At 48.3% G+C, this 24376-nt stretch overlaps 2 protein-coding genes across 3 annotated transcripts; one reads left to right on the top strand and one right to left on the bottom strand.

The window, feature by feature from the left end:
- Positions 1-2017: 2017 nt before the first annotated feature.
- Positions 2018-9293, bottom strand: tmem259 (transmembrane protein 259). 2 transcript variants are annotated; one of them, XM_023843955.2, is made up of 11 exons: positions 8249-9293; positions 5714-6004; positions 5347-5512; positions 4703-4813; positions 4392-4514; positions 4205-4305; positions 3689-3746; positions 3523-3606; positions 3296-3428; positions 3105-3204; positions 2018-3010 (listed from the first exon to the last, which is right to left on the bottom strand). In XM_023843955.2, exons 1-11 carry the CDS (start codon positions 8462-8464, stop codon positions 2456-2458), a joined length of 1938 nt encoding a protein of 645 aa, XP_023699723.1. In that variant the 5' UTR covers positions 8465-9293; the 3' UTR covers positions 2018-2455. The 2 variants fall into 2 exon arrangements, with proteins under 2 accessions (XP_023699723.1, XP_023699724.1); XM_023843956.2 differs by having other exon boundaries at positions 5401-5512; positions 8249-9292.
- Positions 9294-14302: 5009 nt separating this feature from the next.
- med16 (mediator complex subunit 16) lies at positions 14303-24340 on the top strand. The gene is made up of 15 exons (XM_023843949.2): positions 14303-14417; positions 14723-14958; positions 15346-15453; positions 15543-15712; positions 15843-16274; positions 17226-17331; positions 17487-17642; positions 18549-18772; positions 19085-19291; positions 19948-20158; positions 21159-21292; positions 21892-22084; positions 22445-22667; positions 22758-22841; positions 23714-24340. The coding sequence occupies exons 2-15, from the start codon at positions 14820-14822 to the stop codon at positions 23838-23840; spliced, it is 2514 nt and encodes an 837-aa protein (XP_023699717.1). The 5' UTR covers positions 14303-14417; positions 14723-14819; the 3' UTR covers positions 23841-24340.
- Positions 24341-24376: the final 36 nt, after the last annotated feature.

Genomic DNA, 24376 nt, shown 5'->3' with positions numbered 1-24376 from the left:
AGAGGAGAACAGACCTGTATAAGAAAGCTGGATTTCTTGCTGTTAAGTCCTAAATATCCTCTGGTAATCATTCTAGTCAGACAGATAGGACTTAGGTGCTAAACAGCTTTTTAGCTCTTTATAGAGCTTTTAAGGGTTTCAGAGCCAAAAACCAAACTGAAACTAAATTAATACATAAAAGTTAGAATTTTGATTAGGTTCCTCAGAAGTTTCTAGTGGTTTGTCGGTTTAGCATTGAGTTAAACTTTGGAGTTAGCGGATTATCAGTTATGGAAGCTAACTTCTTGGTTAGCTGTGTCCACCTCTGGCTACATAGCGCTTCACACATAGACACACTTGAAGCACCATTACAGAGGAGTACGGCTGGATATGGGAAACTCAGAGTAACGAATTATGGGACAAGCAAACACACAGCCATTATTGTGGGTTCTGTACAGTCAGAACTGCATAAGGCCACTATGGAACAAAGGAATATCTCCCTTAAACACACAACTTTGCAAAGCAGCCATCTGATGCATCAGGTGGGATAATGCAGCTGTTCACAGCTGTACCAGATGGCCTGGCATGGGTTTCTGCGTTTGCAGAGTTATTACTGGGGCCCTATGAGTTAAAGACGACTCCTACTTCAACCAAGTAAATAAATGAAATCAAGCACAAAACAATAGTGGTAAGTAGAGGACAACGGTGAGTACAGAGACTTTCTTCTCTAGTTTTTTTTTTCTTCTTTACTTAATTGTTAAATACATTTGAATGATAGGAAAAATGTTATCCATCACAGATTCAATGATTGCATTACAATGTCTAAATTCTACAATAAAGAGCGACAGGCTACAATCATAATGCCTTCTCTCACATAAGACAGGCACTGAAACATAGACGGAACTTAAAACCTTTGTTAGGGCTGTGACTCAGTACTCATTAGTCAGTGACACACACACCTGGATCGTCATATTGCACTGTTTACTCCTGAATCACTAAACATTTATGGGCTTATTGCATAGCCATTTCTGAAAACCCTCACCTTACTTGGCGAATGGTGACAATAGTGACAGGAATAGTGTAAGGCATAAATCTAGGTACAGCTGAGCGGACACAGCCATTCCTACCCCCTGCATTTACAATTCCGGCTTGAGGGTCCCTGCATTCTGTAGTGTGAAGCCTTCATCTTTCACTAAGATAACCCCACCCCTTTTTGTTGCAAAAGTAACACACCAGGAATCACATTTAGCACAAACCTGAGACACAGCGTTTTAAGACCACCCACTGCGAGTGAGACCCCCCATGACCCACGTGCTGACAGGGCATTTACAGACAGGAAGGCCACACCTCCACCTAGAAGATCCCAAAAGCAGGGGCATGTACGGTGGGGCAATTGGGAGTCATTTCAAATATACAGTGATCTATATATATATTTTATATACCATTTCCATTCATTTGAAAAGCAAACTCCAGTAGTAAAATAGAGGACTTAATTATTTTAGGGATATTGTCACATATACAGTGTAACATACTTCCAGTTTAAGTTAACTTTCCCAAACTGGTCCAAATGTCCACTCACTGCAGCCGACTAACGCATCACCAACCCAGAGCTCGCCGGGGATGGGAGGGGTCAGAGTATGCTGACAGGGATATGGTGCGATGGTGGAACACACATAAGGGCGTGCTACGGCTCGGGATGGACGGACAGACGGACGAATGGAAGATTAGGATGACTATGTGAGGCACTCTCCATGCTTCAAACTAAAACCTAACCAGTGAAAATGAAGCAGGTGCTGGTTTGTCAGCTACACTAGGGCCTCTTCCGGCGGCTGGCTGCAGTGAACACTGGAATTGGTAGCGCTGAACTCCTCTAGGTCATGACACAGGGGAACGAAGCAAGACACGACTCCAAGACGAGCACAGCGAGGGAGCACCCCAGGACGCAGAAGCCCAGAAAGGTGCGCACATGCAGAAGGCCCGCTGGCAAGACAGCGAGCCCCCGGCCGGCTTCACATAGACACTCTGCTCTCCGCATCCCCACATTTCAAAACCTTTATTATGCTCAGTTCACAGATCAGAAACCTTCTTGCATCACCTCGATAAACGCCAGCAACCTGATTTCCACTCAAATCACCGATTATGCTGCGGACTCCGGACCAGAATCCGTCCACAGCGCTGCCCCATGATCCGCACTGAGGTGAGTCCCAATGCGGGTCCTGTGAGGAAGGTACATTTAAAAAAAAAAAAAGAAAAAAAAAAAATTGGAAAAGCTTGCCAAGACCCAACTTCCCACAGCAAAAATGGGGGTGGGGGGGGGCAGTGTTTCTCTTTGCTCGCCCTTCCTGCCACCACACACAGTCTTTCTAAAGAAATAAATGAAGCCACATCTAAGAATCAGCCTTGCATTCGTCTACATGTGACGCACGCTGGAGAGGGGGTGCCAATTTTGGCCTCTCCGTGTGCATGCAGCTGCAGCTCAGGATGGCGAGGGGGGGGGGTCCGGCCTGGGGGCTGGGTCCTCTCTGGTGGCGTTGTGCCAGTCCGTGCTGCCCTGCCTCTCCGTGTCGGGCCCCCTGCAGTCTGCATGTGGTATGGGGGGGGTCACACCAGGCCGGGTCTCCACCCCCTGCCACTCATCTCTAGGTGGCTCCACCCCCCCTGGCCCCACCTCCCTTCCAGCTGCCCTCCCACTCATGCCGGGCTCCATGACGGCCATCTCCCGCGGCTCCTCGGCCTCCGAGGGAGCCCCCCCCAGCGCCTCCGTGATAATGGCAGCAGTCTCGGCCACCCAGTCCAAGTCGTGGGTGGGTGCCGGAGGAGCACCGGGGCGGGCCGGGGTCTCAGGGGGCGCGTGCAGCTGGCCATTGACAGGCGTGGCTGCCTGGTCCCCACCGTTGTTGTTCAGGTTGTCCTGCAGAGTGGTCTGGTTGCCCTGGCCTGCCTGCTGGTTCTGCAGCAGCATCTCCTGGATGCGGATCTGCTGCAGGATGGCGGGCAGCTCGTAGTGGTGGAAGAAGTAGATCATGGAGTGCTGTACGGGGACAGGGAGGCGGGGTCAGGGGTGGAGTCATGAGTGGGGCAATGGAAGGGCGGGGCAATGGAGGGGCGGGGCAACAGGCCCTAACCTGGATGAAGAGCCAGGAGGTGACCAGGGCTAGGCTGCTGTACTGTCCGTTGAAGCGGTAGTGGTAAGCGTAGAAAGCGAAGTGGTACAAGTAGAAGAACCTGCAGGAAAGGAGAGACAGAGAAAGGCATGTGATGTGGGCGTGGAGGGACCTGGTGGCAGGGAAGGATGGACTGGGCCCCCCCCTCGTACCTCAGCCAGTGGCGCTTGCTGGTGTTGGTGTGACAGCAGATGGCGTCATACTGATCAGCCAGCCACACGATGAGGATGATGTAGAAGGCCGTTGTAGTGTCATTGAAGAACTCCGACATGATGGCCTCCATACCTGTGGGGAGGGGGGGAGGGGTGGGCTGAGGGGGGGCGGGAACGGGGGCGCCGCTTACCGTCTGGCCCGTGTCTGCAGAGTGACTGCATCTTACCAACGAGGGCGAGAATGACGGTGAGCAGAGGGGCTGCTGGGAAGGCGATGGTCATGTTCATCTCCAGCATCTGCAGCAGGTCCACTAGGGGGGAGCGGAAAGGAGAGTATGGTGAACAGCCCACCCACAGCGGGAACACACAGGCCTTCAGGAGGTGCCAACTCACCAATGAAGACGAAGATCTGGTGATGCGAGTAGCGAAGGAGCATGGAGACAGACAGCGTCTGCGGGCAGGGAGATGGATGAGAGAGCAGCTGAAAGGCTCGGCACTGACTGAGCACGGCACCCTAATCTCCAGCGTGGAGGAGGCCTTCACCCTTCCTACCTAAAGCTGGAGCGGGTAAAAACAAGGGGGCGCCCACATGCCAGACGGGGGCGCCCCATCTCAGGCATCGCATGGAGGGGGCAAGTACTGCCTTCGCCTCAGTTTATACTGGGAGCTGATCCAATATTTCGCTGTGCCACAGTACAATGTGTTAGCTGTAGCAGCCATTGTAAAATAAGCATCAGGCAGCTGGTTCTTTCATAAACAAAACCAGCAACATCCAGTTAGCTGCTCAACTTCATTCTGCTTTATGTTATGGAAATACCGCGATTCCTGACATCTGAACACGCAGAACAGTGTGGGTCCCCGGCGGCTCTTATGTGAGTGAAAGCCTGGGACAGGCTCCTGGATACTCACGAAGATGACCATGATGACGAAGGCAGCCAAGTAGGAGGTGCGGGCCATCCACATGCTGACAAAGCGATAGTGCTCACCAGAGACCACGTTCCTCAGGAACCCTGCGGGCACACGGTGGGCAGCGTTGTGTTAGCCAACACCCAGGGACACCCACAAGCCACCGTGAGCACGCCTGGTATCGGCACACCTTTGTTTTCCTCGTTTTCAGCCAAGGCCTTCACGCTGGACATCAGGATGTCGTCATAGCCCAGGAATTCATCCAGCAGGAAGCGACTGAAGCCGTCACCGAAACACTGGTCCTTCATGGGGTCTGAAAGGACAACCGCAGGAAGCAGGAAGCGGCTCAGCGCTGCTGGGGGGACACTGACAGGCTGTTCCAGCACACAACCATCTGAAACTGACCTCATAATGGTAGATACCATCACAATGCAGTTCGGCACCACCAACCTGCCCTGTTTTCTTAGCCCTGGCCAGAGAGTGCTGTACAGTCAACCTTACCTAGTGTGACCACCATGACAGGGATGTTGAGGCGCTGCCGCGTACTCTGGGACAGACGAAGGAAGCCGTACTCCAGGGAGTACTCCACGATGTACTCTTCCTGCGGCCACACTGTGGGCACGGGGCAGGCGAAAGCGATATACCATGAACAAACATCAAAACACAGGCATCCACTGGAAATGTTTAAAAACAGCTGCAGAAAGCGACCTTTGTCCCACCGAAGGGACACGATCTGACCATTTAAAAACACTGCAGGATACAGGACAGTTGCCTTCCAGGAGGGGAAGCCTCCCGGCAAGGTGACCCGCTAGCACTGCCACACTACACCATTAGCGGACCTCCATGGCCATGTGCCACAGTCATTTAACGCACTCAGGTTTAATAGCGCTTTTAAATCACATCGCATATCTACTGAAGCGGAATTACAGGAGGACGACAGAGAAGAGGGACAGGCAAGGGAGTCCCAGAGGAGGGGAGCCCAACAAAGACCAAGGTTTCAGGGTCAAAGCGCCCCAAAAAGGGTGGAAGGGATGCTGAGGAGGAACCCACAGGCACAGTGCCAGACATGAGTGAAAGAAGCACCCAGGAAGAAGGGGAGGGCGAGTGAGGGAGAGGCCGGAGGAGAAGGGAGGATGGCGGTTTACCTGCTCGCGTCAGCATCTCAATCTCGGAGACGGCGTCCCCCAGAGGCTGCATACCTTTAGTGGGAGCCGGGCTGAAGGAGAGGTCCTGCGTGTCATTCAGCCCCAAGCCGGGGGTGCTGCCACGGCTCAGTGGGGGGTTCAGCCGGGGCTCCATGTCCAGCTCAAACTGCAGCAGACAAGGACAGGTCTACTTCAGGGCTTTGGGCACGTTATCTCACGAGGGCATAAGGAACCCAGGCAGATGGAGCCATCATGTAATACAGAAAGCCCTCCTGAGAATGGATGTTCCTGACAGAAAAGTCCCGCAAGCCTCCCGCTTAACACTAGGCAGCCCTCATCCGGCAAGCTAGCACACTCCTCTGCTAACCTGCACGGAGCTGTTGTCAAACATCTCCACGCTCATCTCCTCCTCTTCCTCCTCCTCTTGGTGTAGGGCACCCAGCCCCGCGGCTTCACCTTCTGGCTCCTTTACGAGGCCCTGCAGGCTGTCGGCTTCGTAGAACTGCAGGAAGATGGGTGCACGGCTGGAGTTGCGCTGGATCTCCACACGCAGGATGCCGTCGCGGGGCCACTTCTCCCTCACATGTTCCAGGCAGTTGATGGGTGAGCGGGAGAAGGCGATGTGGATGTAGGCCAGGATGAAGAGCACAAAGAGCGCCTATGACGAATGGGGGAAGACGGGTGGTCACATGGGAACCATCAGCATGACGATTGGTCAACAATGATTTAGTTTAGCCAGTAAGGACACTGCAGGTCAAGGAGCACTCAGTAGGTGATTCTATAGGTAAGACAAACATAGAACAGAGGAGACAGAGGGATGTGTATTTCCCGCAGCAGGTTAGGGTGCAGGCGCAAGTGAAATATCCTAAGGCAGATTTCAGGCAGCTATAGCAAGAAGAGGTCAAAAGAGGGTCACCCAGGCTGGAGGAAGGAACAGTATAGGAAAAGTGACAAGAGCGTTTACACCCAGACATATGCGGCAATCTTTATGTCACTCCGCAACAAGAAGCAACTGAGAGGCAGCACAACAGCTCATTGCTGTCCTCTAACATACCGCAAACTTCAGGCTTGGTATGGGCTATATTTCTGAAATGTGACAGGAATCAAATCTGCATTACTGGTGCAATTTTAATATAGATGTTTAGCTTTCAAATTTTATGGAAATGACCAAGCAACCTCATCCAATTAACCATTCCTTTCCATAACCGCTTAACCAGTACAGGGTCAGGGCAATTAACCATTTCCAAATTTATAAAGCAGGGATTCCCAACCAACAGTCCAGTTCGGTATTCAACTGGGCCAGAGAATGCTGGTGGTTGGGCAGAGGGGTTCATTAATTTCCAAAAATAAACTATATATCTCACTGATTGTGAATAGGCATTTATATTACTGTTACTGTTGTGGAAACCAAAATATTGAAGCATCTGTGATTTGTTACAGTTAGCAAACAAGTTATGATGATGTTTTCCTATTAACTGTGTGTAATACTTCAGTGCATGAATTTTTCGCACAACATATGCTGGTCTGCGATCATCAAAAGGATGGGATCGCTTCAGGAGCCTGCTTTTTATAACATCCATCTTTTCCTCCACATGTCCAACTAAGGCTGTGTTCACAGACTCCAACCTTCCATTATTGCCCACAAATTTATCATAATTACAAACCCTAACATCACTCGGATGTTTTGTTTGCGATAATTTGCTTACAATATCTTATTAGTCAACATGCAGTATAATAATAGCAGATATGTAATGAATGTTGGCTAACTACCTGTCAGGACCTATTGTAAAAGAAACTAGACCTAAACAGCACTGAATCAGCAGTATTAAAAATGTATACTGTCATATGCTGAGTTGGAACATGAATAATGACTGAGAGGGATCCTGTCAGTTACTGGTCATCTGGGAGTTCCATCAGCATTCCTTTTGAAATGATCACCCATCGGCTTTGGATAATGACTAAGGAGCTTAGAATGTGACATATCATCCTGCCTACAGCTACAGAGAAGGGTCAATCCATACCAAGGCTACAATTTCCTAAAAGGGGGCGGGGAGAGCAAAACACGACAACAGCACATTTTCTACATGGGTCTCGCTCTGATGAAATGCTGCGATGATGTCATTGCGATGATGGGTGTAAGTGGAAGGGTCTACGCATGTAAACATGCAAAACAAGCTAGTTGTTGCTCATGGCTTCAGGCAACAAAGGTTCACTTTTTTTATTTGAGACCTCACACAGGTAGACCACTACCAGCCTTCCTCGAAAGGATCCCCGCCCCCAGGTGACCAGGAGCAAAGTCAATATCAAGCTGCAGCGCGGCTCCTGGCTTCTCCTGACAGCCAGTAAGCGCTCTCAGCCGACAGGGTATGTTTCGTCAAACGTGTGAGAGCCTCCCCTCTCTATCATTGCCACAGAAAAGCCAGGGAATCTCAGCCCTGCCCTGTCGATACACTAATCCTTAGCAGAACTGAAATGCTTTATTTAAAATATGTGGTCATTCACATACTTTCTTGTGACTGATTCCACATTTTACATGCACATACAACAGTTTCAAGTAAGACAGACTGATTCTGATAAGTGACTATCAGACCACTGTTGCTCTGCACTTGAACATTATTTAAAAACATTACATTACTGCAAAGGACACCAGACCCCTTCCTGCATAAAAGACTATCTCTACATCAAATATGTATGGGTATGCTATACATTTTTTTGAATATTGTTAATTAAGTAATAGTTAATACACACAGATAAGTAGACAATGCAGGCTTTAAAAGGCTGAACAGGCATTCACAAGCAGTTAGAGGGATTATGTAGGGCAGGGATATGGTAAAATTATGGGATCTCTTATGGTAAAATTAAAATAATACACCACACTACGGTCCTGTCACGCAAATCCTACCTTTAAGAGGACTAGGAACTCAAAGATCCTCCTGAAAGACGGTGGGAAGAGCCTGGCGTAGGTCACAGCCATCTTAAAGAAGAGTGCGTGGAACAGCCGGTCCCGCACATTGATTAGGGGGTTCTGGTTGATGTTCTGGTTCCGTATTCGGTTCGGCCCAGCGTTATTATTGTTTAGCGGGTTGTTGTTGTTCCCGTTGCCCTGATTTTCTGACATCTTGGAGGCGGGTACGACGCAGTTACTTATAACTTACTATATCTCTCACACAGAGAACTAGGTGCAGTTGATAACTAGCCGGCCAGCTTGCCAGATGATTGGTCAGTAGTGGCATCAACAGAAATCCACTCAGTGTTTCAAAAATGTAATGAAAATAATCTTTCCACCACGCGTGATCAACCAAACCTACTCAGTGATATCAATCCCTAAGACAAATAGCTTCAACCTAACGGACAGACCAGGCAAAATAGACTAAAGAGTAACAGGCCGCCTCGGGATCACGTTTTGACAGTGATGTTCGGGGATGAAGGACTAAAGATCGCTTTTATAAGACCCCCCCGAATACGCACCCTTGCGAGTTGGCCCCATGTCGTGGCCTGTTAGTCGTAAACCCTTCACACATCCCGTCTCGGCGACATAAGATGTCAAGCGCCTCCCTCAATAAGGTATATAATGCCCTGCAGAAGCATTTTAAAACCATGAGGTGGGTTTGACTTTATTCATTATTATTATGCGGTCAACACATGTGGCTAACTCCGCTTAGCTTGGCTATAAACTACAGCTGATGGTCGGCTACCGCCTAATTAGCTACCGAGCGGGCTAATGTTGAGCTCTGATTGAATATATAGCCGCCCGGTTCCTAAAACTGTATTTACAGCAGAAATTTCTCTCCAGTGTCCAGATGTAGAGCGCTTCGACTCGACGTATTTCACCAGAGAAAGTGCCTCACACACTAATACTTTCACCGAATGTTGTAGTTACGGCCATTTCCTCGGCGTTTCTGCTCTCACAGCCAGCTGAAATATCATAGTGCAAGACGAGACGCAAGACCGAGAGCCGAGGAAAGCACGATGAACTATAGCTATGGAGGCATAGCGCCCCCTGTCGTTCGGATGTCCACAGACACTTCTGTGGATTTTTATGCTTCGGACCCCTGTTTTTTGCGTGTCAAAAATACTTTAAACTACTTTTTCAAAACCATCCAAAATGCCTTTTAATAATTTTGAGTTGTTGTTAAATATGTACGTATAATACGTTTTTTTCGATAATGTGATTCATACTTTAATTTGATAATGTGATTTATTCTGTGACGCTTGGCTGACCGAGGCATCGGAGTAGCAATGGCGGAAGACGAGTGGAGACTCGCAAAGTTGCTATAAAGTCCATTCAGACGCACACCTCCAGGTTCAGAAAGAGTTTCTACCCAACTGCAATCAGACTCATGAACAATCAGTAACCTTGTATCACCTCCACTGCTACCCGCACATATACTTCTGCCAATATCTCTGTTTATCCCTAGGATTCTAGTCTTATTTATTTACTTATTTATATTCACTTCATCATTACACTCACTTATTTATTGTGTTTTTTTGTCATCTTGTCTATGTTCACTGTCTGCAGGGGCATATGCAAGTAAGCATTTAATTGTACATGGTACTCGTATTTGTACACATGACAATAAAAGAATTGAATTGAATGAATGCCATGAGGTTACACATCAGAGGGGAAGGCTCACACACGGTAGGGTAATTATACAACACTAGAGCATGTCAGGATTACACATATGACACAGGTAATGATACATGCGCCAGTTGGGAGCAAAAATAACCACACTAACAAATACATACAAGGGCTATTTACAGGACATACAAAGGGCTCTATACAGGACATCCAAGGGGCTATATACAAGGCTCAAGAGCATGCCGGGATGTTCAAACCCCACCATTGCTACACTGCACCCCCCCCCCCCCCCCATGTAAAAGGTCAGCCATCCCAATGACCACCACCACCAGTCCCCACCTCAGCACTGATACAAGTCCCAGGGGTCCACTGGTAGCTGCCAGTGTGTCACCTCCAATGGAGGGGGCTGTTAGCTCCAGGTGCTCGTAAGCACTGGCAGGGTTTAACTGCTGGCATTTCAGATCCTCCAGGACACCAACCCTTCCATTGCACACCTAAGGGAATTGGGTAGCTCTTCCAGGGAGTCCTCCTGGCCAGGGAACACCACTCCCAGGGACTCCCACAGCCAGTCCCCCTTTTTTGGGAACAGCCAGCGCACGGGGCAGCTGGATACTGCTGGCGGTGTGGCCTCTTCCCGGCCCTTCTTCCTACCCCACCTAGTGGGGCCCTGATGTTGTGTGGCAGGCTGGTCTTCCTGCTTGACGGGTTGGGAATGACCTCTCTTGGCCCTGCAGTTGCTCCTTGTTGTCCTGCAGCTCCCGGCGCTTCTGGGCCAGCTGGGCTTCCAAGCCGCAACACGCCTCCTCCCAGTCAAGCAGTGCCGTCTCGCAACCCTGTAATGCCGCTGCCTCAGGCAAACACGCCTGCCGGTCGCACTCCTGCTCCCACAACACTAGAGCATGTCAGGATTACAAATATGACACAGGTAATGGTACACAAGACGGTTGACAGCAAAAGTAATCACACTAACAAATACATACAAAGGGCTATTTACAGGACATACAAAGGGCTATATACAGGACATATAAAGGGCTATATACAGGGCCCACGAGCATGCCGAGATACTCAATCCCCTCTGATGCTACAATACTTTAAAATAAACATAACTCTCTGTAATCAGGGATGGACAGCATATACCAGCATTATGCATATACAGATCTGGCCATCCAAATTGAGGGCGGGAAGGAAAGTGATCTCGCTTGACACCGGTGTATTTCCCGGGAACACAGAAAATGCATTGACACAGGAAAGACATGATCAGTAGGGGGCAGTCATGTAACGCACTGAACTGAAGCGGCAACGAACATCACCGCGAGCTACTGTACAGTAAAAGGCTCGTTTGAGATGAGCCAAATCTGCGTGGAATCGATGGGAAACGACTGGCTGAGGACACAGTTTATTGCTCATTGGTTCAAACAACTGTGATGTTGCATTCTCTTCTAAAATGTTTTATTTTTTAATCTAATATCATGTGGTTATGTGTTTAAATTCTGCGTAAATATTCCCAAACATTATGACAGTGCATTCTATGTGTGAGATATGTGATTGTTGTCATATTACTATCAAAATCTAAAATACATGTTTGTGTTAAAGTAAAAAATGGATGATAAATACGCCTTTCGTATGGAATTAAATAGCAAGCAATTTGAGTGTCTCCGGTACACGCAATATATTTTGCTAACTTGACAACCTGTTCATTATCAAAATCAAATATAGTTAAAGGAACATATAAAACGTTGCACTGCTCAATTTAAATAGTCCATACTGTCTGTGCCATTCAGCATGAGCACCACCTCACTGTGATTAGGCCTGTAAGTAGTATTTTTAACCAGCAGTAATTTAAAATATCTTGAATTACATTTTAACCCCCCAGAGCCAAGCCTGCTCTTCTCACCTTTATTCATAGGGTGGGGGAAGGTGAAAGGTGAATTGGCACGTTTAAAAGTGACAGGAACGACCCCATCTCATTAACATTTGTGAGGTTAGATCTTGTAATTTGAAGGGTTGTGAAAGCCATAAGGTATTGCTAGGATGCAAAGTCCAAAAAGCAAGGAATATCTGCGCTATGTTACTCGTTAGTTGCGCAGTAATATTTTATGAATCACAAGAATAGGCCAACATGCAGTTACAAAATACAATGCTCTGCAGTTTTTAATTTAACTTCTGAAGGCCATTTTGCGATCTCAATCGTCATACACCAGCATAGACCACCATTTTCTCAATTATTTCTTCTTAGATTTTTGTTTTAATATGCCACTCAAACGCACATAATGCTATGCCTTTATTCTCAAAATAGACTATTAGGATCTCATATTGCTACAACTTTACAACGGGACAAATTTTTATTATTTTTATCATTATTATTTTATGTTTTTGATAACAGCAGATTCTCAACAACAACAATGCCAAAAAAACTTATTTATTCAAGTGATCAGAAAAGTACAGTATATTTTCATTTTACAGTTTTGCCAATGCTTAGACATTTTTAAACAACTTTAGACATTGTTACATTCTAGTATGTCCACCCTGACGCTCCACCACAGCCGGAAGAACTTTAAACAATCTGTTTATGTACTTGTTGCATTGCTGAAAGTTCCTCGAACCAGAATTTATTTATGGCAGCAATTAAGTCAGACTTTGTAGTTGGTTTTGCTACCTTTCGAATATAATCTTTCAGAGCATGCCACACCATTTCAGTGGGATTCATGTCGGGGGATTCGGCGGGAGTCTTAACCCAGTTTATACCCTGATCAGCAATGCACCCTGCAGCAGTGTGCTTCGGGTCATTGTCCTGGAAAAAACGGTGATGTGCTCCGAAGTTTTCCCTAATGTATGGGGCAGCAGTTTCTGTTACAATAGCATTTTCAAAGAAAGACCGGTCCATTATGCCTTCGAAGATTGCAATCGGTCCCGGACCCAGTCTGGATGTTGCTCCCCAAACATGAACTTATAGCGGGTGCTTTGGCTTTGGTTTAGACACGTGTCTCCCACTCTTACGAAATGACATGGTGGCAAAGCGGTCCAAAGCCACTGTTGTTTCATCAGTGAAAATGACATCGTGAAATGACTCCTTCTCAGCAATCCATTTCTGGGCTTGTTGGAGACGTAACTCTTTATTTTTGTCTCTGATCATGGGACAATGTTGAGTTTTCCCATACTTCCACCCAAGCTTTTGCCTTATCCTCCGAATGGATCGCTCGCTTATTTCTACTCCGCTGTCACGCCATAGCTGTTTTTTCACGGAACATGACACCAGTTCATCATTCTGACGAGTGATATTCTCTATGGATAGGACAATGTCCCTAAAATCAAGGGCAAGACAGAAAATAGTTAAACATTTGACAGTTTATGCATAACCACCACTTAGCATTAACCAGTATTTAGGCTAGTGTTTGTGTTCGCGTCATGCAGTGGGTAACTTACTCAGTTATTTTGCGAGGATTACGTTTGTGCGATGATCGTTCTTTGTAATGTCTTCTGATAGTGTTCAATGTAGCGTGTACACCAATGGATTTCAGATGTCGGGATATTTCTTGAGTAGAACTTCCAGCAGACCTCATCACCCTGATGTCTTGGGAATGCAGCTTGCTGATTTTGGTCATTGTGAGATGACTTTACACGTGGATGGACTGTATTTATCCGTACAGTGTGTCAGGGGTGTGGACACTAATGTTTTGTGAAAAGAGGGTGCGTCATACTGTAGGTGGAGCGTGTGAGGAAAGCTTTCCCCTTTTCCCTGGCATGCATTTGAATGCTGAATCCGAAATTAAACTGAATGCTAGACAGTCGGAATCCCCCCCCCCCCCCAAGAGGCTCCAATAATATGTTGATTACAAGGCAATCTATTTTAAATAAAACATTAAAATACAAAAATACTTCATGTTATTGTATTCTTGTGTTACTTTATACTTGTTACGTGAGACGGAGTATATCAAGAGAATATAAGTTTGCCTTTCAGGCACATGTCTGTTCTATGTATATGGTTTTTAGAGGAGCAAATTTCCAAAATTCACTCCGCCCTTTTTCACTGTTTGTGAGGTGAGACTACTAATGACCTAAAGTCAGGCTTCCTCCTATGTTTCAGTATTTGGCACCAAAACTCACACAGTCCTCATGTAATTCAAGAAAGAACTTTCTTTAATTTCCAAAATTCCACAGAAATCTTCTAGACAACGTATCCATTGGGCTGAGTTTTTAAAAATATGCTAATCAATTGTTTGTCTTTATATTGTAGAAAGAACACATGTAAACTCCCCAATCCTGGAAGTGTGAAAAATAAGTTATATTTTTGACCTGTAATATTTAGTAGTATATCAGATACAGATCTCGATGTACATAACCCTCTATTTACGAAAAGACTATAATCAAAAGAATGAAACCGACATCCTTCCACATTAACAGGCACAGCGAAGGACACCTAAGGGGCCTAAAACCGAGGTCCTGATAATTTGAACTTTTTTTTTTTTTTTGGAACTGGAAGATGAAGATAATGGTAAGACTGAATTAATTCAAATATATATATATATATGTGTGTGTGTAACCGTATTACTATCCGAGTTTTTAAATTAAGACATCCTGGTTAATACGTTTTTTTCGTCAATTGTAAGTAATGAGGTTAAATACTGTCGCTGTGTTCAGTGTTTGGTTATGTACTGATAAATAACCAGTTACATCGTAATACGATTGAGTATTGTATTCCTTCCTTTTTACAACACGAATACATTAAATAAATTAGGGAGATGGTCTTATTGACATAAAGTATGCAAGATTTAAAATAAAGTAAAATTTGGTTTGCAGGTACAGCGGACGCAAGCTATATTTATCAGGATTTAGATGGCCAACATAATTACGGAAATATAAAAACGCGACACTACCTGAGTAGAGGACTTGAAAGATGGATGTCGCTTATGTGTGCGAGTGGGAGAAGAGACCGAAAAGCAATCATTGTCCCTCTATCCCTCTGGTTTGCGCGTGGTCATGCAGAAATCTCATTGCCTTCACCACCGATCTCAAAAACGAAGAAGATGAGAAAGGTAGCGTTAACATTTTACTCATGTTGTGTGTAGGGTATGGACTCGTTTACTATATTGTCAGCTGTATTTATATATGGTCATTGAATGAGCCTCTAGGATATGTTGTTCAACAGCAAGAATAACAAACCTCTTGTGGTATACTGAGATTACAACTATTTATAAAGTGGAGTAATGTGATTACTTAAAATGCGGTGCGAATTATGTCGTGCAATTTGTATTTTCTATATGTGAAATAATATTTTCTTTGCTAGGAGTTGTCATACTTCAGGGACTAACCTGTCATTGGGGGTTATAGAAAACATTGCCATTATCCAGATTAGCAGAAAGAGAGTTTTATATGCAGTGGCTTATTAAACAAGACTAACTTAATTTCTCTTTCTGCTTTAGATCTTAGCCATATGATCCACATTATTGACACAGAACACCCTTGGGATGTGTACTCTATAAATTCAGGTCACACAGAAATCATCTCATGCCTTGAATGGGACCAGTCAGGTGAGTGGGTTCAGATGTTTTTTTAAAATACATCCTGCCTGATGGTTGCTCGATCACCCACCTGGTGAATCCCTTTTTGCCTGCTGCAGGTTCCAGGCTGCTGTCCGCAGATGGAGATGGGCAGATCAAGTGCTGGGGGATGACGGAGCACCTGGTAAACAGCTGGGAGTGTACCATGGGCAGCGCAGTGGAGGGAGACCCAATTGTGGCCCTGTCCTGGCTGCACAATGGGGTCAAGCTGGCTCTGCATGTTGAAAAGGTGGGAAAGGAGGTCTTTTTGATTCAGCCACTAGACTGTGCGGGAGGTGGGAGTGTGTAACACACTATGATGTTGTGGACAATCATTGGGAAATTAAGTGGTTTTTATATTACTTTCACTTTTATTGCAGTCTGGCTCCACCAACTTTGGGGAGAAGTTCTCCCGGGTGAAGTTCTCACCGTCTCTGACACTGTTTGGCGGGAAGCCGATGGAGGGCTGGCTGGCGGTGACCGTGAGTGGGCTGGTGACGGTGTCATTGCTGAAGCCCAGCGGTGCCCTGCTGACGGCCAGCGAGAGCCTGTGTCGGCTGCGGGGCCGTGTAGCACTAGCCGACATCGCCTTCACCAGTGGCGGCAACATCGTGGTGGCAGCAGCGGACGGGAGTAGCTCCTCACCGGTGCAGTTCTTCAAGGTGTGCGTCAGCGTTGTCAATGAGAAGTGCCGCATTGACACGGAGCTGCTGCCCTCGCTATTCATGCGGCTCACCATCGACGCCGTGCGGCGGGAAAAGTACCCTGCCGTCACTCACCTCAAGTTCCTCACACGGGAGAACTCGGAGCAGGTGAGACTTTACAACGGTTTGGATGATGGATATACAGTTCTGGGCAGGGTTCTGCTAATCTGCTAACCACTAATTAACGATGCTGACTTTTTTGTTAGCTGATTAGCATTTCCGCTAACTTTGAAAACCTTTAGGGGACTAGTTAGCTTCCACTACATTTAGTTCCACTAATTGTAAATCTGCTGACAGTTTTTGCAGGTTTCAGATTGATTGAAACACTGAGACGTATTGGCTTGTACTCTGGCTCTGTAAATAGTACTGTCACATGATTGAAACATCATAACTTAACTGGATTGGTCAACAAAGAGCTGAGATCCTCTTTCCTAGTTCTGGGTGAACAGCGCGACGTTTGTAGTCCCCAAGTGGCTTAACTGAGGGCAAAATGTCAGCATGAGCTAGTCACAGAATAGGACTCCTCCAATATCTCACAAACAGGATATCATTGAAAGAATTTATTCCGCAAACTACAGAATCCATCAATGCCCAATTGGGTGAATCGGAAATATCCCTCGGTAATCACCCCAGCCCTGTGATACTAAATTGCTAAACAGCTTAGAATTTCAACTCTCTACTTATGTTTTTAAAAGTTTTGGCGGCAAAAAACCAAACCGAATTCGTGGTTCACCTCGAGGCTGACGTGTCCCCGCTCTGGTTCGCCTCGAGGCTGACGTGTCCCCGCTCTGGTTCGCCTTGAGGCTGACGTGTCCCCGCTCTGGTTCGCCTTGTGGCTGACGTGTCCCTGCTCTGGTTCGCCTCGAGGCTGACGTGTCCCCGCTCTGGTTCGCCTCGAGGCTGACGTGTCCCCGCTCTGGTTCGCCTCGAGGCTGACGTGTCCCCGCTCTGGTTCGCCTCGAGGCTGACGTGTGCCCGCTCTGGTTCGCCTCGAGGCTGACGTGTGCCCGCTCTGGTTCGCCTCGAGGCTGACGTGTCCCCGCTCTGTCTATCCTCGAGGTCTTGCTGTGCGCTTCCAGTCAGATGGGCAGCATCGTTGAATGCTGGTCATTGCGGAAAGAGGGCCTTCCTGTCAATAACATCTTCCAGCACCGCTCGCCTGTGGGTGAGTCACCGTGCGGGGTGTCAGCCTGACATCCCCTCCCAAAGGCTCCGTCGGGCAGTGCCATCTCCATCTCCTCCTTTCTCAGGCTTCATCAACACGACTTGCAGTGCTTTTTCATAAATCCCTGCCCCTCATCTTTCCTCCACCTTCTGCAGTGGGAGAGAAGCAACCGACTATCCTGAAATGGCGCATCCTCTCTGCCACCAACGACCTGGACCGCGTGTCAGCCATTGCTCTGCCGAAGCTGCCCATCTCCATCTCCAACACCGACCTCAAGGTGGCATCCGACACCAAGTTCTGCCCAGGCCTTGGTATGATGTCCTTCTCCATGCCCCAAAAAGCCAAGTCATGATTCATTTTTCCACGTGCGCTTACCGTCTGTGCACAGGGTGAATGACATAAATTTCCTCATCTGGTGTGTGCTGGGCGGCGCACGTGTATCCCAGATTTTTATGTGCAGCGGACATCAAGTGGGTCGGCTGCCTATGTGCTAGAAAAATGACTAGGTGTTTACAGTAGGTAGCAGCACTGACTTCCATGCTGTCCAGACTAGGGCTGCACAATATATCATTTCAGCATCGTTATCGCGATGTACACGTGCACATGGCTAGTGTCTCGCAATGAGATCTGGTAACAAAAACAGAAAAAAACAGCTGCTCCTTTGAAGGTTGGGCTGCACAGTATCACATCACAATTATCTGAAATATCTGTGCTTAATATTGTGCTATCTATAAAAGAAAAAAGGGATGAAATTGACCCAAAATAAACTATAGCCAAACAGAACTTATCTATAAGTTGCCGGTGTTGCCGAGCGTTGTGTCAACAGACAGAACTCCGTGCCGACAAATGAAATGTGATTACAGGACTTTAGATGACAGACTGAAAAAAACTGTCCAGATGCCAGCTTTTCAGTGCGATATAGATGTTTACTTACACTCATAATTTGGTAAGCAGATTAGGAGTATGCCTAAAATATTAATGTGAGGTACATTGTGACACCCAAAAGTTAGTAATATATAAGTAATGTGTAATGTATAAGTAATGTATAGATTAGGTGTATCATTATGTTTGGTAAACATGTTGGACTTTAAACTGCAAAAGTATCGCCACAACACCAACGTCTTTTTACTTTGTTTATCCGCATTATCGTCTCTCTTAGAAGGTTTTATGGCTGCTAACTACTCTGCTGTCCCTGCTGCCCTCTGTGGCCTGAGCAGGCCTGGCGCTGGCCTTCCACGACGGCAGCATCCAGATCCTGCACCGCCTCTCCCTGCACACAATGGGTGTCTTCTACGGCCCGGCTTCCTGTGGGCCCTCGCAGCGCGTGGGCGAGGAGTCTGCCATCAAGCGGCAGCGTGGCCCTGGGCCCGCCGCCCACTTCAAAGCCCTGCAGTTCTCCTGGACCTCGCTGGCACTGGTCGGGATCGACAACCACGGCAAGGTACAGCTCATCTCCTCTGTTTGTCTGTTTGAGTCCGTACCCACAATGCTTTGCGTGCTGGGGTAGGCATGTCATTGGCATGGGCTGCCCTTGGGGAGAATACAGCAGGTGGCCTGAACCCACCAGCAGATACCTGAAGGCAGTATGGTCACACAGAGTGAAGCTCAAACCAAATGGGTTTTTTGTATTTCCTAATTATTAATTAAGAACCCAAATGATCTCTATTATTAAATAATTACCCGATTAAGAATCATGAAGAACTGATCGCCTTTTTTGCTGTGATACATTTCCCTTTCTCCTGACCATCCTCAGCTGCACATGATTCGAGTGTCACCATCCATGGGGCAGATGCTGGATATGAATACGCTCCTGCGCCACCTGCTGTTCCTGCTGGAGTACTGCATGGTGACGGGCTATGACTGGTGGGACGTATTGCTGCACGTGCAGCCAGGGATGGTGCACAACCTGGTGGAGAAGCTGCATGAGGAGTACATGCGTCAGAACCAGGCCCTTCAGCAGGTATGCGGGGGCGAGGCTTATAGATATGGATGGGGTTTGTGAATGTGGGTGCTGTTAAATGGCTGTAAGAGGAGGTCAGTGTGCCTCCTCTTGGCTACCATTGCGAATCTCATTATGGAAACCGGCTGTAAGTACCCGCACACAGGCTTTTTTTGATAAGCCAGGATTCCGATGGTGTTTAACCATCGCATTGATATACAGGCAGCTTCTCGACTTCACTTAAGTATATCCTGAATTGTGCAAAATATATCCAAGATACATAGTTTGCCTGAGTGCTAATGCAAAACTGTATTATGAATGAAGTAGATGGAGTAGAAAATATAGTTATATTTTTTTAATTTAAATATTTTGTGCTCCTGTGTACTTTTGGCTGGTGTTTTTGGTATAAGACAGTGGATGCAGTCTTTTCTCAGTGAGAGCTACTTTTACAAAGAAAATACTCCAGTGAGCTACCCATTTTCAATGATATATTTTGCCGATTTTGGGGGATGGAGGTTTGGGCCCCACTACTGTAAGGTGCCTTGAATGGGGGGAGGTCATATTATCATTAAATAGGCATTGTGGGATGGATTATTTATGTAACAGGACAGCTCAATAGGTGGGCCTGATCGTCACAGGTTTCCTCACACTGACGGGGCTGTGGGCGCCCCCTGCAGGTGCTGTCGACCCGTATTGTGGCCGTCAAGGCGTCCCTCTGCAAGCTGTCCTCCGCCACGGCAGCACGTGCCTGCGACTTCCACGCCAAGCTGCTCCTCATCGCCATCAGCTCCACACTCAAATCGCTGCTGCGGCCCCACCTGCTCAATACGCCGGACAAGACGCCCGGCGACCGGCTGGCTGAGATCTGCGCCAAGAACACGGACACGGGTATGGGGCCGACGAGAGACCCCACAGCCCCTCCTCTACCTCAGTCTCTGTGTGCATTAGTAAACACACCTCCACCCCCCCCCCCACAAGCCTCTGGTTGGTGACTTTCTGTGATGAGGTGGAGTTGAAGCGTCACCCCCCCCCTCCCATCACAAAACGTGCCCCATATTCAACTCCGATCTCAAAGTTGACCTAACAAAAGCCACAATACAAACAAAGCAGCATTAAGTAATTCAGACTAGGAACCGGCATGTGGCTGAATTAAAAGCCCGTTAGCAGGACACGGGTTCAAATCCTGTGGCATCCCTGCAGCCCTGACTCCCCCTACAGGACATAACCCTCTGCTTATGTCACAGCAGCTAAATGGGTCGGACACAGAGAACCAGGCTGTGAGACTCGGCAGCCGCTGCAGAATTCCCTCTGCAGCATAAAGTCAATTTTAAACACTGAGTCTCGTTTTGCGAGGAAAATATGCCGAACTTGCTGTCAGGGTGGTCAGCAGGGGGGCAGCCCAGCCCTGAAGTCCCACGGCCCTGTGGGTTGAGGAGCAAGCTCACGGTGTCCCGGCATCAGCGTGGGGGCGGCGCTGCTGTTGGGTACCCCGAGAGACAAGTAAACATGTAAACAGTGGCAGAAATGCAGAAAGTCAACAAAATAATATGCTTATAACAGCATATGGGCATCAGGCTGGCTCAACTAGCAGCTCTGACGTGATGTGGGTTTGAATCCTGTGTCTCTGCATCACTCTGTGTTTGTGTCTTTGTCTGTGTCTGTGTGTCTATTTGTTTGCACACCCTGCAGTGGACAGGCACCCCCCCCCCAATCTCAGATATCCAGCAGTAAGATTGATGCTTGAGTATTAAGCAGTGAGTGTCTCATGCCTCTAAGAACAGATCTGAGGTGATTTTGCACAGTGATGTTTCCAGCAGCTCTGAGCTGCAGTGATCACACACTGCAGCATCCTCTTCCTCACGTGTGTCCTGCACCTTCTCCCCCCCAGATATTGACAAGGTGATGATCAATCTAAAGACAGAGGAATTTGTACTGGACGCTTCCACACTGCAGAGCCTGCAGCAACTCATCCAGTGGGTGGGGGACTTTGTGCTTTATCTGCTGGCCAACCTGCCAAACCAGGTGAGGCTCCATACCCGTTAACATAAATGATGATCGTTACAGAGTGCGACCCCACACCGGAGGACTGGTGCGGCTTACAGACTGGATTATTGCTGCCATTGCCAGTGATCTGACCCTGTTAGCCACAAGTAATGGCTCCATGGTATACCCCCCCGTGTCACAGGGCTCCATAGTACAGCATAGCTTCGGCTTCCTGTGCAATTCCCCCCCACCCCATTAACGCACTTGGCTCCCCCCATGTCACAGGGCTCCATGGTACGGCCCGGCTTCAGCTTCCTGTGTAATGTCCCCCCCCCCCCCCCCCATTAACGCCCTTGGCTCCCCCCATGTCACAGGGCTCCATGGTACGGCCCGGCTTCAGCTTCCTGTGTAATGTCTCCCCCCCCCCCCCCCCATTAACGCCCTTGGCTCCCCCCATGTCACACATGTCACAGGGCTCCATGGTACAGCCCGACTTCGGTGTCCTGTGCAATGTCCCCCCCCCCACCCCATTAACGCACTTGGCTCCCCCCATGTCACAGGGCTTCATGGTACAGCCCGACTTCGGCTTTCGATGCAGTGCCTCCCCATTAACGCACTTGGCTCCCCCCATGTCACAGGGCTCCATGGTACGGCCCGGCTTCGGCTTCCTGCGTGATGGCCCCTCCCTGGGCCTGCTCCGCGAGATGATGGTGGTGATCCGCATCTGGGGCCTGCTGAAGCCAGGCTGCCTTCCCATCTACACGGCCACATCGGACAACCAGGACAGCATGTTCCTGCTCTTCCGCCTGCTTACCAAACTCTGGCTCTGCGGTATGTGTGAGGTAGCACTCGGGATGTGATTTTGGGCCTCCCAGATGGGACCCAAGTGAGTTTGGCTTTAGTGATCACACTCCTGTGCAGGTTTAGCTCTCGCTAATGGTGGGTGTTCTGTGGCTTAGCAAGGTAGCGATCTCTGCCTATGTCTGGATGTAATAGTACTCTTGTTGGCCCCTTAAGCAAGACCTTCAATCCTAATTGCTTCGGGGACACACTGTGACCCCGCTGTTGGTCCAAAGGAATCTGATAATTATATCGTCATGATGGTAGTTTTTGTGTGTTCTATAGATTAACCTGCCTGTCATTAAAAGCTGTGTGAATAGCTGATGCTGACGGTGTCCTCCCCCCATGCAGTGCGGGATGAGGGCCACCCCCAGGAGCCAGACGAGCCCCTCATCGACGAGTGCTGTCTCCTCCCCAGTCAGCTGCTGGTGCCCACACTCGACTGGCTGCCCATCAACGACGGCATCATCTGCAAACTGCAGGGCAAGCATCCTCTGCGGCTGCAGTTCGGGAAGCCGCACAGCCTGCCTGGGCTCGGCCCCGGCCCCCCCTCCCAGGTGGAGGTCTTCTCCAGGTGGGCTGCACCCCGCTCTTGTGTCTTCTGGGAGGTTCGCCTCTCTAGCCGCACGCTTACCATCATTTCTGTCCCTCGATTGCCTTGCAGGACCCCTGGCTCTCAGCGGATGGACCACCTGCGCTGTCTACACATGGGTGTCTGTCCCACCGAGGACAGCAAGGCCTGCACCAGGTATGAAGCCCCTCCCATCCGCCTGCCAATTCTGAGCTTCAGCTTGTTTACTGCGTTCTGCTTCCTGTTCTGTCTTTCTGTCCATCAGTTATGCTCATTCTGTGCCTCCCTGGGGCAAAGAAGCAGCTCAATGTGATGCTGAGGATTTTTTAAGGGACCTTGTTTATGATCCGTATTGACAGTGAGGCCCTCCTGGGGACTCAAACACACAACCTTCTGGGTGTGAACCTGCTCTTTGATCACTCAAGCTGTCATGGGCCAGTCCTGTTCTGAGCACATGGCCACTCACCATCTTCACCCTATCTTATTCCATCTCTTTCATTTTGCTGATCAGTGTTCGCTCTTCAGCATGGGACGGAGTGGTATCTCTGAGGCTTGTAATCTGTACCAGCAAGTGGATGGTTGCTGGTTCAAATCCCGTGAATGCCTGGAGTTATCCTACTCCGTTGGGCCCTTGAGCAAGGCTCTTAACCTGCAATTGCTTCACCCTGGGTATGATGTTAATCTACTTCCAGCCCTAAAAGTAGGTCCTCCAACTTACAGGGAATAACTTAGGGGCCGGTGGCAGGATTGGCACTCCAGCCACCAGAAAAATACCTCACACTGGTCCATTGGAACTAGTGTGGTGCTGAGGTATCAGCCACCACATGGCTGCCTCAGATTCTCATCCCTGAGGTGGTTTGTCGTGTGGTGGGTGCGGCAATGCACTGTAATCAGTGCATGCTCCTTGCCTCTTCAGCATGGTGTTGCAGTGAACGTATCCCAAGGCATCCTGCTCACGTACAGAAGCAGCCATTTCTGAATGCGGTGGGACAGCAGGGAACCTCGGGGTCCTGACCATGTTCTTCTTTTGGGGGGGGGGTATGCCTCAGGTGCGGCTGCGTCACCATGCTCCATTCGCCCAACAAGACCACGGCTGTGAAGCAGTGGGAGCAGCGCTGGATGAAGAACTGCTTGTGTGGAGGCCTGTGGAGGAGGGTCCACAGCAGCATGTCCTGAGAGGAGCTGGAGGGGCACACGGGGACAGCCCAGCCTGCAGGGGGCGCCCGCTTTACAGAGAGCCTCGGCAAGGGTGGCTCATGTGGCATGTGGCTCCTGTCGCGTAAGCAGCAGAGATACAGTAACAGTCCCAAATCATGTACCATCACTTAAACAGACTGTGAATCTGTCCACACTTATTTTTATAGCAGTTTTTATTGGAACACATCCCAGCACTTTTTTCCCCCATAACGAACTATAATGAAAACCCAGTAGCTGTGAGAGTTTCTGCGTTAATGACCTGATGAATCCTGTGCCAGGTTTGGGGGAAGTTGGAAGTGCTAGGAAAGCTATTTCTGACTGGCTCCCAGTGAGAGCCTGCCACTTAGCCCCAGTCTGCGGATGCAGTAATTATGTCATCTTTAGACTAAAATGGACTTTTTATTCTTTGTTACAGTTTTTATAAGAAAAAAAATGTCAGCGACAGTGGAAGCATGATAATAAATTAAACTGTGTGTGTGTTTTGGATCTGCTCTATGGTGTAATGAGGACTGGCG

This window comes from Paramormyrops kingsleyae, chromosome 15 (genome assembly GCF_048594095.1).
Source record: "Paramormyrops kingsleyae isolate MSU_618 chromosome 15, PKINGS_0.4, whole genome shotgun sequence".
NCBI classification, from domain to species: Eukaryota; Metazoa; Chordata; class Actinopteri; order Osteoglossiformes; family Mormyridae; genus Paramormyrops; species Paramormyrops kingsleyae.
Note: the sequence above shows the minus strand (reverse complement) of the source record. Positions and strands in the feature narration are given on the sequence as shown.